Source organism: Microcaecilia unicolor, chromosome 10, assembly GCF_901765095.1.
Source record: "Microcaecilia unicolor chromosome 10, aMicUni1.1, whole genome shotgun sequence".
NCBI lineage: Eukaryota > Metazoa > Chordata > Amphibia > Gymnophiona > Siphonopidae > Microcaecilia > Microcaecilia unicolor.
Genome location: NC_044040.1, coordinates 39,020,925 through 39,034,964, shown reverse-complemented (window position 1 = coordinate 39,034,964; position 14,040 = coordinate 39,020,925). Strand labels below are relative to the sequence as shown.

Here is a 14,040-nt window from a genome sequence, read left to right as displayed (position 1 = left end):
TCTCTGAATACAGAAATAGACATGGGGAAGCCACTGCTTGCCCTGGGATTGGCAGCATGGGATGTTGCTACTATTTGGTTTCTGCTAGGTACCTGTTGGAAACAGGATATTAGGCTAGATAGACCATTGGTATGACCCAGTACGGCTATTCTTATGTTCTTATACAATCTGCAAAGGATAGGAAAGTAGAGTAAAATGATGTGCTTGATCTCTGTAAGGAAAGCTACAAGAAGTGCCATCCACACCTTGCTGAAATGTCATGGTAGAAGATTCACAACATTCTAGGTCACTGCCATCACATCCACTCCCTCATTCAATAGTGGCCAACACAAAAACAAAGGGTGAGGTTGAAGACAAGAGAGGATGGGGCTAGGCATTACCCATTGTAAAATTATATTAGATGCCACTGTCAGATGTACTACTCTGGGCATAAGTAGTACTAACTGACATAATGCACTAGGTCCACTGTCAGCAATAGACAGCGTGTCTGAATGTCACAAAGCATGAATTCAGAATTACAATAATCTGTAGAAATGGGATGTACAAACTTATGAAGAATGGCATCACTCTAAATGTTAATGAAGCAGTGTTGTTTTGTTTTCCTGTTTAATAAAGACGTCATGCAAATAAAAAAAAAAATAAAATAAAAAGAATTACAATAATCACCAACATGGCTGGTTCTGGTTTTAGCAGGGTATTTTTTTTTTTTTTTTTTGAAAGATTAGGGTCTAGTGAAAAAAAACAAAAATAGCAATATGTTTAAATGATAGAGTACCTTTCTCATCTAACTCAGAATCAGAGTCATCTGAGCTTTCACCACCTTCTATGTCTTCGTCATCCTCCTCATCTTCCTCCTCATCTTCTTCATGGTCACTTGTTTCCAAATTTTCCTCCTGTAAGAGAAAAAAAAATCCACAAGTCTGTCAGTGACCAAGACAGCACCATGATTGTGTCACACAAATTGCTGGCCACTTTGAGAACTTTCCCCTAAGGCCAGTGATGCTGAAACATCAGCCAGTGTCAGGATTCCAGGACTCCACATCAACAGAGTACACTGCACTTCTGAGAGGCTTTCATCATTCCTCTTTTTTATCAAGGAAGTACAGTTTTTATTTAAAGCCCCCAAGTGCTAGGGCATTTTTTAAATATACAGAATACTGTTCATGGAAGCAAACAAAAATATATTTTAAAAAATAGACACTTCACTCCCTTCCCTGCGGTGTTCCACAGAGTTACATTTTGTCCCTGTTGTTTTTTAATATCTACTTGAGTCCACTCGCAAATATTATTCAATCTTTCAATATTGTCTTTCTTTTATGCAGACGATATATTGTTGCTTTTCCTAGTCTCACCCCCTCCAAATAGATCTTTCACCACTTCAAGACTGTCTTATGGCCCTTGCTTTCTGGCTTGTCAATCACAAATTAGTCTTAAATACTAACAGTTACATGTTGGTCTACCGAGCTCTTGAGCCAACCAAATTTCAACCCTCGTCTCTTTGGTCTTCCCATCCAATGCTCCACAGGTCACTGGTCAGGAAGATGAAATAATCCTACCATCACCAATTGATTAAACGGCTTCATGCCGACGGTGTAAGCAAGTTCCAAAAAGGTTCCCAGATCCGTTGAAAATGATCAGGAACAGAGTCCAAGGAGTTAAGAGTGCATCTCTCCATGGCAGCTAGTTGAAGCATGGCCGACCTCCACTGTGTCAACGTGGGGGAATCAGCTACCAGCCAAGTTTGAAAAATACATTTCTTTCCCAACAAAACAAAGCATTTCACACACCTCAGAAAACCCTGAGGGGCAGGGCGAGCACTACACACAGAACCAACTAACACAGACACAGTGGGAGGCCACCCCCCAGCTCCAAAGACAAGTGACATGTGAGGTAATTGCTCCCCAGAATACTACTATCATTGGACAGGACAAAAACATATGACCCAATGTAGCTGAAGGTTGTAAACATTTCAGGAAAACATCACCAGAGCACAAAGTGGCCAAGAAAGCTCTATGTGGGAACATACAAACACAGCAAAAATTTATACTGCAGCTCACCATGCAGAAAGGTACATGTGAGATTACCTCTAGTAAGCAAACAACGTTTAAATTGTTCTTCAATAATCGTAATACCCAGGTCTTCATTACATTTGTGCACATATTTGCTATACTCTGTCTCCTTTACCTGATCCTGGAGATGTTTATGATAACATTTTAGAGGAATAACAAGTTGGTTTTTTTTTTTGTTACATTTGTACCCCGCGCTTTCCCACTCATGGCAGGCTCAATGCGGCGGGCAATGGAGGGTTAAGTGACTTGCCCAGAGTCACACGGAGCTGCCTGTGCCAGGAATCAAACTCAGTTCCTCAGTTCCCCAGGACCAAAGTCCACCACCCTAACCACTAGGCCACTCCTCCGCTCATCAAGCTAATAAGCTTCTGTATAGAGTTCATGAGCGGACAACGAAAGTGTCTCAGCAAGCAACGAGGCCACATAATGCCACAATTGACAGTACTGGAACAAAGCACTGCCACCCAGGTGGTACTTCATTTGTAGGTCTGCAAAAGATTTAATCCTACCCGATCCATCACCACAAGCATAAGATATGTAGCTCCTTGTTTAGCCAAGCGCGCAAAAGCCACACCTGAGAGACCAGGGGGAAGTCAACATTCCCAAGTAAGAAGCTTACTCACTTTCCTCCGCATGGCACATAGTGGGACATAAAAAAGGGAACGAGTACAATATGAACCCCAGTCCAAGGAGCAAGCATGCAACAGATAAAGTGCCAGGGTTCCCTTAACTGTACTTCACCATCCCGAACAGAAAAATATGAAGTGCCTCAGAATCAGTCAGTCACATGACACACACCACAGAAAACAACCATAGATCTAAAAAACCTATGCCACCCTTAGCCTGAGGCTTATATAGTACAGGCATGGGAAGCCTTGCTCATTTTTCCTGCCACAAAAAATGCCACAATAAACCATCGAGCGCTTTCCCGTAAGAATATGAAAACAGAAAAGGCAACATCTGCAATACACAGAACCACTGCAGCAAGAGAAGCATGTTGTACAGTGCAATACGACCTAAGACTTGAAAGGGGAAAATGATGCCACAATTTGAGCTTGTGTGATATTAGTGTCAACAAAGGCTGAAAATTCAGCCTGTACAAATGAGTTAAATCCTGGTATTTAAGAGTATCCGTAGTCCAGGTAAGCGGAAGAGGGCCCACCAACTGAAGATGAACCACATTCTGCAAGGGAAGTGCCCCGAAAAAAATCCAAATTCAACTACTACACTCAAAACTCGAGGCAAAGATGATTGAGGGTCAGCAAGAGTAAGCAGCATGTCATCCACATATGCCAAAACTTTCAACGACCCCTCACCCAATCACAAACTATGGCTATCAGGATCTAGATGCAGGGTACAAAACAGCGGTTCCAAATAAAGGCCAAATAAAAGAGGGGACAAGGGACAACCCTGCCGGGTGCCAACAGCACAGCTGATATCAGGGAAGCATACAAGAAACACACAGCTCGATAAAACCAGCCTGTGATGCCCACATACTGCAAAGTGGCAAACAAGACAAACAAATAATTTTACTGAAAGCTTTCTTGGCATCAAGCTCCACCAACATACCCGGCACATCTTCCAATTGAGCTTGAGATATTGCCAACAAGACCTTCCAAACATTAACCATGGAGTGATGCGGCGTAATGAAGCAAACCTGGTGTTCTCCCACCAAGTCAGGTAGTACACCTGTCAAGCAAGTAGCGAATATCCGAGCCAAGGTCTTAAGATCAACATTTAAAAGGGAGATAGGGTGATATGAATCACAATCACATGTGCCTACAAGGATACAAGCCTATTTTATAATTTAAGTAAAGGTAACTATTGAGTTTCTGCAGTTTCTTTCAACTTGTGGATACTTACTACTTCCAGTCCATGATTTTCTCTTTCAGAAGAGCCCTTTTCTTCTACCTTTTCCTGTTCATTATCTGTGTTGTCTTCTTTCACCAAACTGCAAAAAAAAAAAAAACCCATACAAAATTAAGTTCACTAAAGCAGGTTTTCCCTGAGCTCAGGCAGAAATAAAATGCTACAAAGCAAACATGAATACTACTCTTGATTTTTGGCAATTTTCTTGTGGCTCATTTTTGCATCTCTTATGTTAACTTTCTAGAAATCAAAAACATAAATTCACACCATTCATTCTACCATATGAAGGAACAGAAAAACGTTCCTAAAGATCTGCAAATGCATTTAGTTTAAAAACCAAAACAGAGCTTAATAATCTGGATAAATGGGCATATTGCATTTTCTTGACTATATCAGGCAAAAGAATTACTAAAAATACTAAGTGGCCCAGCAGCTCATGTAAGCTTCATTTCTCAGAGCTCAAAGAATACAGATGAAACTCTATATAGCATGTAAATAAATGCATCTGTGGTAATACTAATTTCAGAGCCATTAGTCTAGCCTTCCTTGCAACCTCAGAAATCAAGATATAAGAAAACAGCAAAGGTTAATCAGACACAGAAATTTGCAATTATTGCGGAGGTTTTATGGTTAGTGAAACAGCAACAGAAATTTCTGATTTATGTAACAGGTGACCTTCCTCTACTTTCTGGCCTTTATTATGTGGAAAAAAAAAGTATGTAAAGAGCTGCAAACCATATAATACTGTGTTTTGTAGGATCAAAAGAAATATATTCAGAAATAAAATACAGTAAGGAAAGAAGTAAAGAATAACGAATTCTAAAAGCTGCAGTCTTGCTTAAACTGCTGAAGCGGAGAACCCCATCGGTCAACTATCAGCTGAAACCCTAGGCTAGATAGTTCCCATTCTCCCAGGTCCAAGGAGTGCTTGCTGAGAAAGTCCACCTCCATATTCAAGGACTCAGCAATGTCTGCTGCTGACAAGCAGAGAAAAGTTTTCTCTGTCCAACTCATGAGGAAGGTTGCTTTCACCACCATCAAACAACTATGGGTCCCACCATGTTTGTTGATATAAGCCACTGCTGTCACATTGTCAGAGAAAACTTGGACCGGGGCCCCCGCCAGAAAGGAAGTGAAGTGGCATAAAGCATTCTGCACTGCCCTGAGCACCAAGTGGTTTATCGATTACTGCAACTCCTCTTTCATTCAAGTGCCCTGAGCCAGATGGAACGTGTAATGAGCTTACCAACCTGACTTGTTGGCATCTGTTATCCCCACCTCCCATTGTATTATCGGAAAGGGAGCTCCAGAGGTCAAATTCCTGGGCGATAGCCACCACTGCATACTCCATCTAGCAAGTCTCTGCGATGGAGTTAGTCTGCTCTTCTCAAAATTGATCCAACCCAATGACTGCAGAAAATGGACAAGTTTGTCCATTACTGCCACACTGAGATGGACAGAGGTGAGAAATTCTCCTGCTTGAACTCAGGCTATGACTGCTCTTAGTGTCTCCATGTGAAAGTGTGATACTTAGAGGCAGTGATTTAGACCTTTGAGATCTAAGACCAGGCGAAAGGTGCATTCCTTCTCTTTGAAAAAGATGTAGACAGAGTAGACAAGAGTATCTGCCTTGGGGATCTGAACAATGGCCCAGAGTGCCAGCAATGAATCTATGGTGGCCTGAACCTTGGCCACCTTGGTTCCCTTTCAACAAGAAGACAGCAAGGAGGAGCGACCAGTCAAGAAAACTACAACTTGAAACCTTCTATAAGAATGTCCAGAACCCACTGGTCTGACGTTATTTTGGCCCACTTCTCCCAAAACTCCTGAAGACATCCTTCCACCGGAAGAAGAGAAGACTGGACCAGCCTTGCATCATTGTGAAACTCTGGAGATATTGGGCGCTCTAGCTGACTGAGAGGAAAACTTCCTGTCCGCACAAAAGAAAGACTGGTGTGTCAGAAAGTGGGACTTCTGACCATATTCCTGATGACCACGCCGGCACTGTCTGCTGTCTCAAAATAGACATCGAAAGCCCCCTGAAGACGGCCAACCAGAGGCTTTTGGCATATCCTCCGGCAACCGCTGTGGCTTCGTTTTCCCCAGTTCTTTCACCAAGTTACTGAAATCTTCTCCAAATAGTCATTTGCCCCAAAATGACAGTTTAACTAGACATGATTTTGACACTGTATCCGCTGTCCAATGCCGCAACCAAAGTTGTTGACGGGCCGTGACAGCCAAAGACATACTGCGAGCCATAACCTGTAAAACGTCATAAACAGCATCCACCAAGTAGGCTAACCCCACTTCCAGCTGGGTGTTTTCGCAGTTGTCTTGTGTTGCTGACTGCTGATGCCACTTCAGGCATGCTCTTGCTATGAACGAGCAGCACACAGTCACTTCAAGGACCAAAGAGGCCACTTCAAAGGCTTGTTTCAGCAAGCTTTCTAGCTTTCTATCCTGTAGGTCTTTTAGGGCAATGCCCCCTTCCACCAGCAAGGTGGTCTTCTTAGTCAGCACCACAACCAGGGAGTCCACCCTGGGAAGATGCAATTTATCTTTCTCCTTCAAAACTAATGTGTAGAGGCAAGGCATGGCTCTTCCCACTCTCAGCCCCACATCCGGAGAGACCCATTCTGCTGTAATAGGGTCCTGAATGTCAGGATGCAACGGGAAGGCCTTAGAAGTCTCCTTATGACTGAAGAAGATGGAACTCCTGAGACCGAAGCAGAAGGCTCCTCAATGGAAAGCACTGCCAGTGCCTCAGAAATAAGACTGAGCTCCTCTTTAAGAAACAGCATCAGTGCTTTCAGATCATCCCCCCTCCCCAGCCTCATCTGCCCACTCCTGGAAGTCTAAAGAAGTTTTCTTAGGAGCTGGAGGGGCAGCAGGCAAGAAACTGAAGCACCTTTCAGCATCTATGACTGACACTGCTTCAGTACATAAGCCTGGTGTAAGAGTAATATAAACTCCAGAAAAAACAAAGATCCCGATGCAGCTGAATGCTCTGTCGTGCCCTGAGGCTGTAAAATGGTGGCTGTGCTCTGCATGTGATCAGACAGAGGATGCTCCTCACTGCCATTCGGCACCAATGAAACGGCACCCATTCCCACACTGTGCCAAATCTGAAAATGTGCTGTCAACTGTTTCCTGGCTTGCATGCACTGCAGCGCCCTAATGCTGGCTGGCAGGTCCCACAGTTCACCCCAACTGTCACAAGCGCAGCACAACGTGTCCCAAGTGGTGAGTAAGGAACCACCCCTGCACTAAAGGAGAACTTGCAACTCTCCAACTGGTTCTGTGCAAACTGTAGTTGGACTTACCATGGCCAGTTATTCCCCCTTAGCTCAGTCTCCACAAGTCTTACCACAGATGACAAAGGCTCAGGTCTGATATTCTGTCTCACGCTCTCCAGCAAACCTCTTTCCTTCTCCTTTCTTTTTTTTTTTTTTGCAGAAGGTTGTTGTGCTGGAAATGTAGAGCTCCATGGGAAACAGGGGAGAGGTGAAGGGAGGGAAGAAGTAAATTCTCAGGGCACCAGAGACAGGGATCTGAAGACCTCCACATATGACTCTGCAGACTCAAGCCACCCACAAAACTGAACTGGGGACCCATTGACCAACTGGACCAGGAGCAAAAAACTCAGAACCAGAGGCTGAAAAGTGTGTCCATCCACCCGTTGGGAGACTGAAAATGCTACAGAGCTGGACTGGATGCCAAGAAAGCTATGTCTCAGCTCAGTTTTCAGGTCTCTATCTCCACCTGCTGGTTGATGAATATGACTATCCCACAGGTTATGGAATAGCGGGAAAGCTACGTAATAGAAAGTTAGACAAGGACTAGGGTGAAGAGCAAAGGTGATCAAATAGAGGTAAGGTCAGTTGGTATCCAGCAGATTGAAAAGAATGATTACAAAAAGCTCCTTTCAAAGGCACAGCAGACCTACTTGAGTTTTACCCTACTCCAATATGAACACTGATTACTACTATATGTCTATAAACAATCATTTCAAAAATTCTGAACACGAGTCAGATCTGTACCTGTACTCATGTATATATAATTTATCCAAAGTAAAGCCCAAAATACCAGAACTGGTCCTTTTTTGCAAGGCTTTTTGTTCAGGGTATACAGTCAAATGATAGTCTGGAACTGAAAGAATCCGAGAATATAACTCCGAAGTATTTCTCATCAAAAGCTCAGAAGTGCAGCAAAACAACTTCTCGGTTGGAGGGGCCAAAGAAACCAAAATCCAGCCCCAACTCTAGTAGCTACTGATGCTGTGTTGAGCAAAATATTGGTCAAGCCATCACCCTGGTAGCCCAGGCCATTCTGCCAGCTATAGTTCCGGTTATTTATCCAGCACAAAACAACAAATGAAGCAATTAAATCTGAAACCTTCACTCCATGATCAGAAGCATGGGTTATCTAGAACAATGAGGAACAGAATCCAATGAAGTTGAATAATAATAGAGTTCCTCCTTTTCTATTCTTTATCATGTTTTTTTTTTGTTTGTTTGTTACATTTGTACCCCGCGCTTTCCCACTCATGGCAGGCTCAATGCGGCTTACATATTGTATACAGGTACTTATTTGTACCTGGGGCATGGAGGGTTAAGTGACTTGCCCAGAGTCACAAGAAACTGCCTGTGCCTAAAAAGTGGGAATCGAACTCAAGTCCACCACCCTAACCACTAGGCCACTTTGGACCTACATTATCAAGGTATTTTCCCATAGTCACAGAAGAAAAGCCTAAGGGCCTCTTTTACTAAGGTACGCTAGCATTTTTAGCGCGCTAATATTTAGGGCTCACTAAACGTTAGAGACGTCCATAGGAATATATGGACGTCTCTAACGTTTGGTGCACCCTAAATATTAGCGTGTGCTAAAAACGCTAGCACACCTTAGTAAAAGACCCTTTAAATGAATGGTGTCTGTTAATACTGCCACTGTCAACACATTTGAACAACAAAAAAAAAGACAATCAAACTAATCAGTCTGTCTGTATGGGTGTTGTCTGTAGAACAGGAAAAAAAACACTGGATTATCTAATGAAAGGAGCAACAAAACCATGAGCTGCTGTTTCACTAGTGATTCTGCCTTTTCATCCAGAAAAACACAAATCCTGACAAGAGGCAATGATAAATTGAAATGTTATAAAAGCTAGAACACTCAGAAAACATTAATGTGCAAAGAGAAATACTATCAGAGCACAACCAAGTTCAACTTCTTATCTTCTCTGTTTTGTTTTTGTAACCATATTAGTACTGTTAGAATACACTGGCCTTGACCTAGTGCAGTGGTTCCCAAACCTGGTCCTGGAGGCACCCCAGCCAGTCAGGTTTTCAGAATATCTACAATGAATATAAGCCGCATTGAGCCTGCCATGAGTGGGAAAGCGCGGGGTACAAATGTAACAAAAAAATAATATTCATGAGAGAGATTTACATGTAATGGAGGCAGTGCATGCAAATATCTCTCACGAATATTCATTGCAGATATCCTGAAAACCTGATTGGCTGGGGTGCCTCCAGGACCAGGTTTGAGAACCATTGACCCAGTGGAAGTTCAGCTAGGCCACAATAGCCACAGTAGACAGAGTACAGCTGCATATTATCTCTGTTCACAACAACATTATTTTAACATAAACATTTGCTTAACGGTGGAAGGAGTTTAATCAATAACAGCAGTTATAGAGATCCCCCCTGAGGTATCAGTCTGGGGTTATACATCCATTATCATGTTCTGGTAATCACCATTTTCTCATGTCTTCCAGGCCTATAGGAGATGTTACAGTTGCAGCTGTATTCATTTGGCATTTTGACAATCTGCAGCATCACTCTGTCACATTCCTGGACTCCAAGGAGCCTGGTGAATGACTCAGGTCTGTGGTGCCACCCACTTTGCTTAAGATCAGTCATGTAATATTTAAAGGACACTGTCAGGTTGGTATGGCTGATGACAAAAACTTTTGGAAAGAATAGATAACTTTATTATAGCTGTTTCAATTAAATATTTGTACATACATTTGAAAATGGTAGTAATCTGATCTAACATAGCAGAATGTTTTCCCATCGACACAAAAAGAGAGAGGCAGCCCTGTGCATTCAAACTGAATAATTTTAATGCTGTTCCACAAAAGAAGATGAAAGTACAAGAGCCTTCCAAAACTGATGTAACTGCACTAGAAAAAAATATTTTAATTCTATTTTACTTATCTGTAAACTAGAAAAATGTTTCTCAACCTAGAGCTCAAAGTCTACCCTGCTAGACTGGGTTCTTAATATGTATAAGATATATTTGCATGCACTGTCTCTTGCATACAACTGTAACCTCATACATAAGAACATAAGTGTTGCCATACTGGGACAGACCGCATTTCAATCAAGCCCAGTATCCTGTTTCCAACAGTGGCCAATCCAGATTACAAGTACCTGGCGAGACCCCAAAACATTACAATATGCTGCTTACCCTAGACCTACCTTAAAAATTGGCATATGGATTTTCCCCAATCCATCTCAATAATGGCTTATGGATTTTTCTTTTAGGAAGTTATCCAAACCTTTTTAAAACCCCGCTAACTGCTTTTACCACATTCTCTGGCAACGAATTCTAGAGTTTAATTACACATTGAGTGAAGAAATATTTTCTCCGACTTGGTTTAAATTTGTAACTTCATTGCATGCCCCCTAGTCCTAGTATTTTTGGAAAGAGTAAACAAGCGATTCACGTCTTCGTATTCCATTCCACTCATTTTATAGACCTCTATCATATCTCCCCTCAGCTGTCTTTTCTCTAAGCTGAAGAGCCCTAGCCACTTTAGCCTTTCCTCATATGGAAGTTATTCCATCCCGTCTATCATTTTCATCGCTCTTCTCTGTACTAGTGCAGTCCAATTCACGATTCAAATCGATTCGCTGATTTGAATGAATTCATTTCAGCAAAATATCGGGAGTCCCAATTTGGGACTTTCCCACCTCCCTCCCGCTATCACCCAAGCTGCTGCTTCCCTCAGCAGCAGCAACAACAACAAAAGAAGATAAACACCACAGAGGGCTGGTCGCTGTATTGGTGCACGCTGCCTGCTCTGCTCTGGAACAGGAAGTGACATCAGGGGCTTGTGGCCCTGTGGTAAGTTTATTTTCTTTTGATGCTTTGCTGCTCTAGAGAAGCAACAACAGCAGCAGCAGCAGCGGTGTCAGGGTAGGAGGGGCACAGGGAGGAAGCAGATTCCAAATTGGGGGGTGGGGTTCAGAGATGGGACACTGGCTGAATAAAAGAGGTTGGGGGGAGAGAAAAGGGCAAAGGCTGGATGGAAAGAGGACAGAAAAGAAGGGCAGATGCTGGACTGGGGGTTACAGAGATTGGACAGTGGCTGCATCAAAGAGGTTGGGGGAGAAAAGGGCAAAGGCTGGATGGAAAGAGGACAGAAAAGAAGGGCAGATGCTGGACTGGGGGTTACAGAGATTGGACAGTGGCTGCATAAAAGAGGTGGGGGGAGAGAGAAGCAAAGGCTGGATGGAAAGGGGACAAAAAAGGAGGTTATAGAGATGGGACACTGGCTGGATAGAAGAGGTGGGGGGAGAAAGAGAGCAAAGGCTGGATAGAAAGAGAACAGAGGAGGGCAGACGATGGGTTGGGGGTTACAGAGATGTGACAGTGGCAGGATAAAAGAGGTGGGGTGAGAGAGAGGGCAAAGGCTGGATGGAAAGAGGACAGAGGAGGGCAGACCATGGATGGATGGAAGGATGGAGAGGTGGGCAGAGGCTGGATGGAAGGGGGAGGGAAGGACATGAGAGAAGGAAGAGAGATGCTGGTCCTTGGGGAGGAATGACAATATGGGATCGGGGACAGGAGGGAAGGAGGAATAAGGGGAGAAGCTGAAGGGAAAGACAGGGACATAGAGGTGTGATGCTGGTCATGGGGGGATAGGGACACAGAAGGGTGTTGCTGGACAGGGCAAGAATAAAGATATAGCGGGGAGAGATGCTCAACATGGCAGGAAGACAGGGGCAGGGACACAGACGGGAGTTGAAAGATGGATATGGACAGATAAGACATGACAAATGGATCAAGAGATCTTGGCAAAAGAGTTAAGAGAATACAAAGGAAAATGGAAACCAGAGACATGATTACAAAAATTAAAAGACCAGACAACAAAGGTAGAAAAATGAATTTTATTTTCTGTTTAGTGATAGTTGCCTTAAAGGACTGAATCGAATTGAATCAAATTGAAAAATCGATTTATATGAGTGAATCAAATCAAAAAACGTTTGGCCGAATCTGACAGCACTACTCTGTACCCTTTCTAATTCCACTATATCTTTTTTTGAGATACAGTATCCAGAATTGCACACAGTATTCGAGGTGTGTCGCACCATGGAGCGATACAAGGGCATTATAACGTCCTCATTTTTGTTTTCCATTCCTTTCCTAATAATAGCAAACGTTCTATTTGCTTTCTTAGTCGCCGCCGCTGCACTCTGAGCAGAGAGTTTCAATGTATCATCAACAAAGACGCCTAGATCCCTTTCCTGGTCAGCGACTCCTAATATAGAACCTTGCATCACATAGCTATAGTTCGGGTTCCTGTATCCCACATGCATCACTTTGCACTTGCTCACATTAAACGTCATCTACCATTTAGATGCCCAGTCTCTCAAGGTCCTCTTGTAATTTTTCACAATCCTCTTGTGATTTAACAACTTTGAATAACTTTGTGTCATCAGCAAATTTAATTACCTCACTAGTTACTCCCGTCTCTAGATCATTTATAAATATGTTAAAACACAGCGGTCCCAGAACAGACCCCTGAGGAACCCCACTATCTACCCTTTTCCATTGAGAATACTGACCATTTAATCCTACTCTCGTTTTCTCTCTTTTAACCAGTTTTTAATCCATAATAGAACACTACCTCCTATCCCATGACTCTGGTACTTTGTCAAATGCCTTTTGAAAATCCAGAAAACTGTCCTTAATGATATGGTTTAGAAACATGACAGTAGATTACAATTGTTTTCGCTTGTATCCCCTGTTGAATCCCATTTTAGTTTTATTTTATCTGGTATACAGCAACAAAAATATGGAGTGGGTTATCCCACACTGCTAAGGAGCAATTTTTACATTCTTCTGCTACACCCAACTGTTAATAAATGTTCCTATTCTACCAACCTCAACAGTCCCCTTTAAATATGAGAAATGTTTGGTTTAGCTAAAAAATTTACATACATACAAATAATCAGTGATTTTAAAAGGGCTGTTAAGCAGTTATTCTTGTTAAATTATAACCATGTTAATTAAATGAAAATAATATTAGCAAAACTAATATTTTAAGCATTTCTACTCAGCTGGTCTAAACTTTGACAAATCCACTGCAATGAAACTTGTACTTTGGACCACCTGTCAGTGCAAGGCAAAGGCTGTGAAGACTAACTTGTACAGTGCTCCCAAGCCTGTTCTTGGATCCCCCAGCCCGTTATATTTTCAGGATATCCAAAATGAATATGCACAAGATAAAAGCTGCAGGCATGGTCTCTATTGCAATCTATTTCATGAATATTCACTGCAGATATTCTAGAAACCCAACTGATTGGGGGGGGGGGGGTCCTCTGAGACAGGTTTTGAAATCTCTGGAATAATAGGTGCATCACTGTACCTGGATCCACTTACTGTACATAAAGACAAGAAATTTGTGGACTAACCGTGGTCATGATGGACAAATTTCACTGCACTAGATTAGCCTCTTTCACCAAAGCAAGGCAACTAGATTTTTTTCCTTCTTAAAAAGCTGAATTAGAGGAAAAGAAAACCAACAATATTCCAACCTTCTTTCTTCTTGAGTGCTTTCCTCAAGCTGCTGTAGCCTTCAAAAGCAGGGACCAAGCCAATGAAGGACAACCCAGACAGTAAACAGTGAAAGTGACAAGAAGGTAAAAAATGATGCATGAGCTTGTGGACTTTAAAATGAACACAAAACACACCATCAAGAGGCTCTAGACAGTAAAAAGGAAAAGAAAAGAAATAAAGCATTGTAACATATAAAAGTGCTCTATATTACTGCAAGTTTGTTATCAATACTGTAGAAAACCTATCTTGAGAGAGA

At 42.4% G+C, this 14,040-nt stretch overlaps 1 protein-coding gene across 7 annotated transcripts in view; it reads right to left on the bottom strand.

Annotated features, from left to right (window-relative positions):
• KIF21A (kinesin family member 21A) overlaps positions 1-14,040 on the bottom strand; it is a 205,984-nt gene that overhangs the window by 92,911 nt on the left and 99,033 nt on the right. For 6 of the 7 annotated variants that reach the window (XM_030217182.1, XM_030217184.1, XM_030217187.1 and 3 more), the window contains exons 12-13: positions 3,933-4,020; positions 776-893 (exon numbers count right to left, since the gene is read on the bottom strand). In XM_030217182.1, the coding sequence (XP_030073042.1) occupies positions 776-893; positions 3,933-4,020 (206 nt within the window). Of the gene's footprint in view, positions 1-775; positions 894-3,932; positions 4,021-13,762; positions 13,802-14,040 lie in introns of all 7 variants that reach the window. The other variant, XM_030217189.1, reaches the window with a different exon arrangement.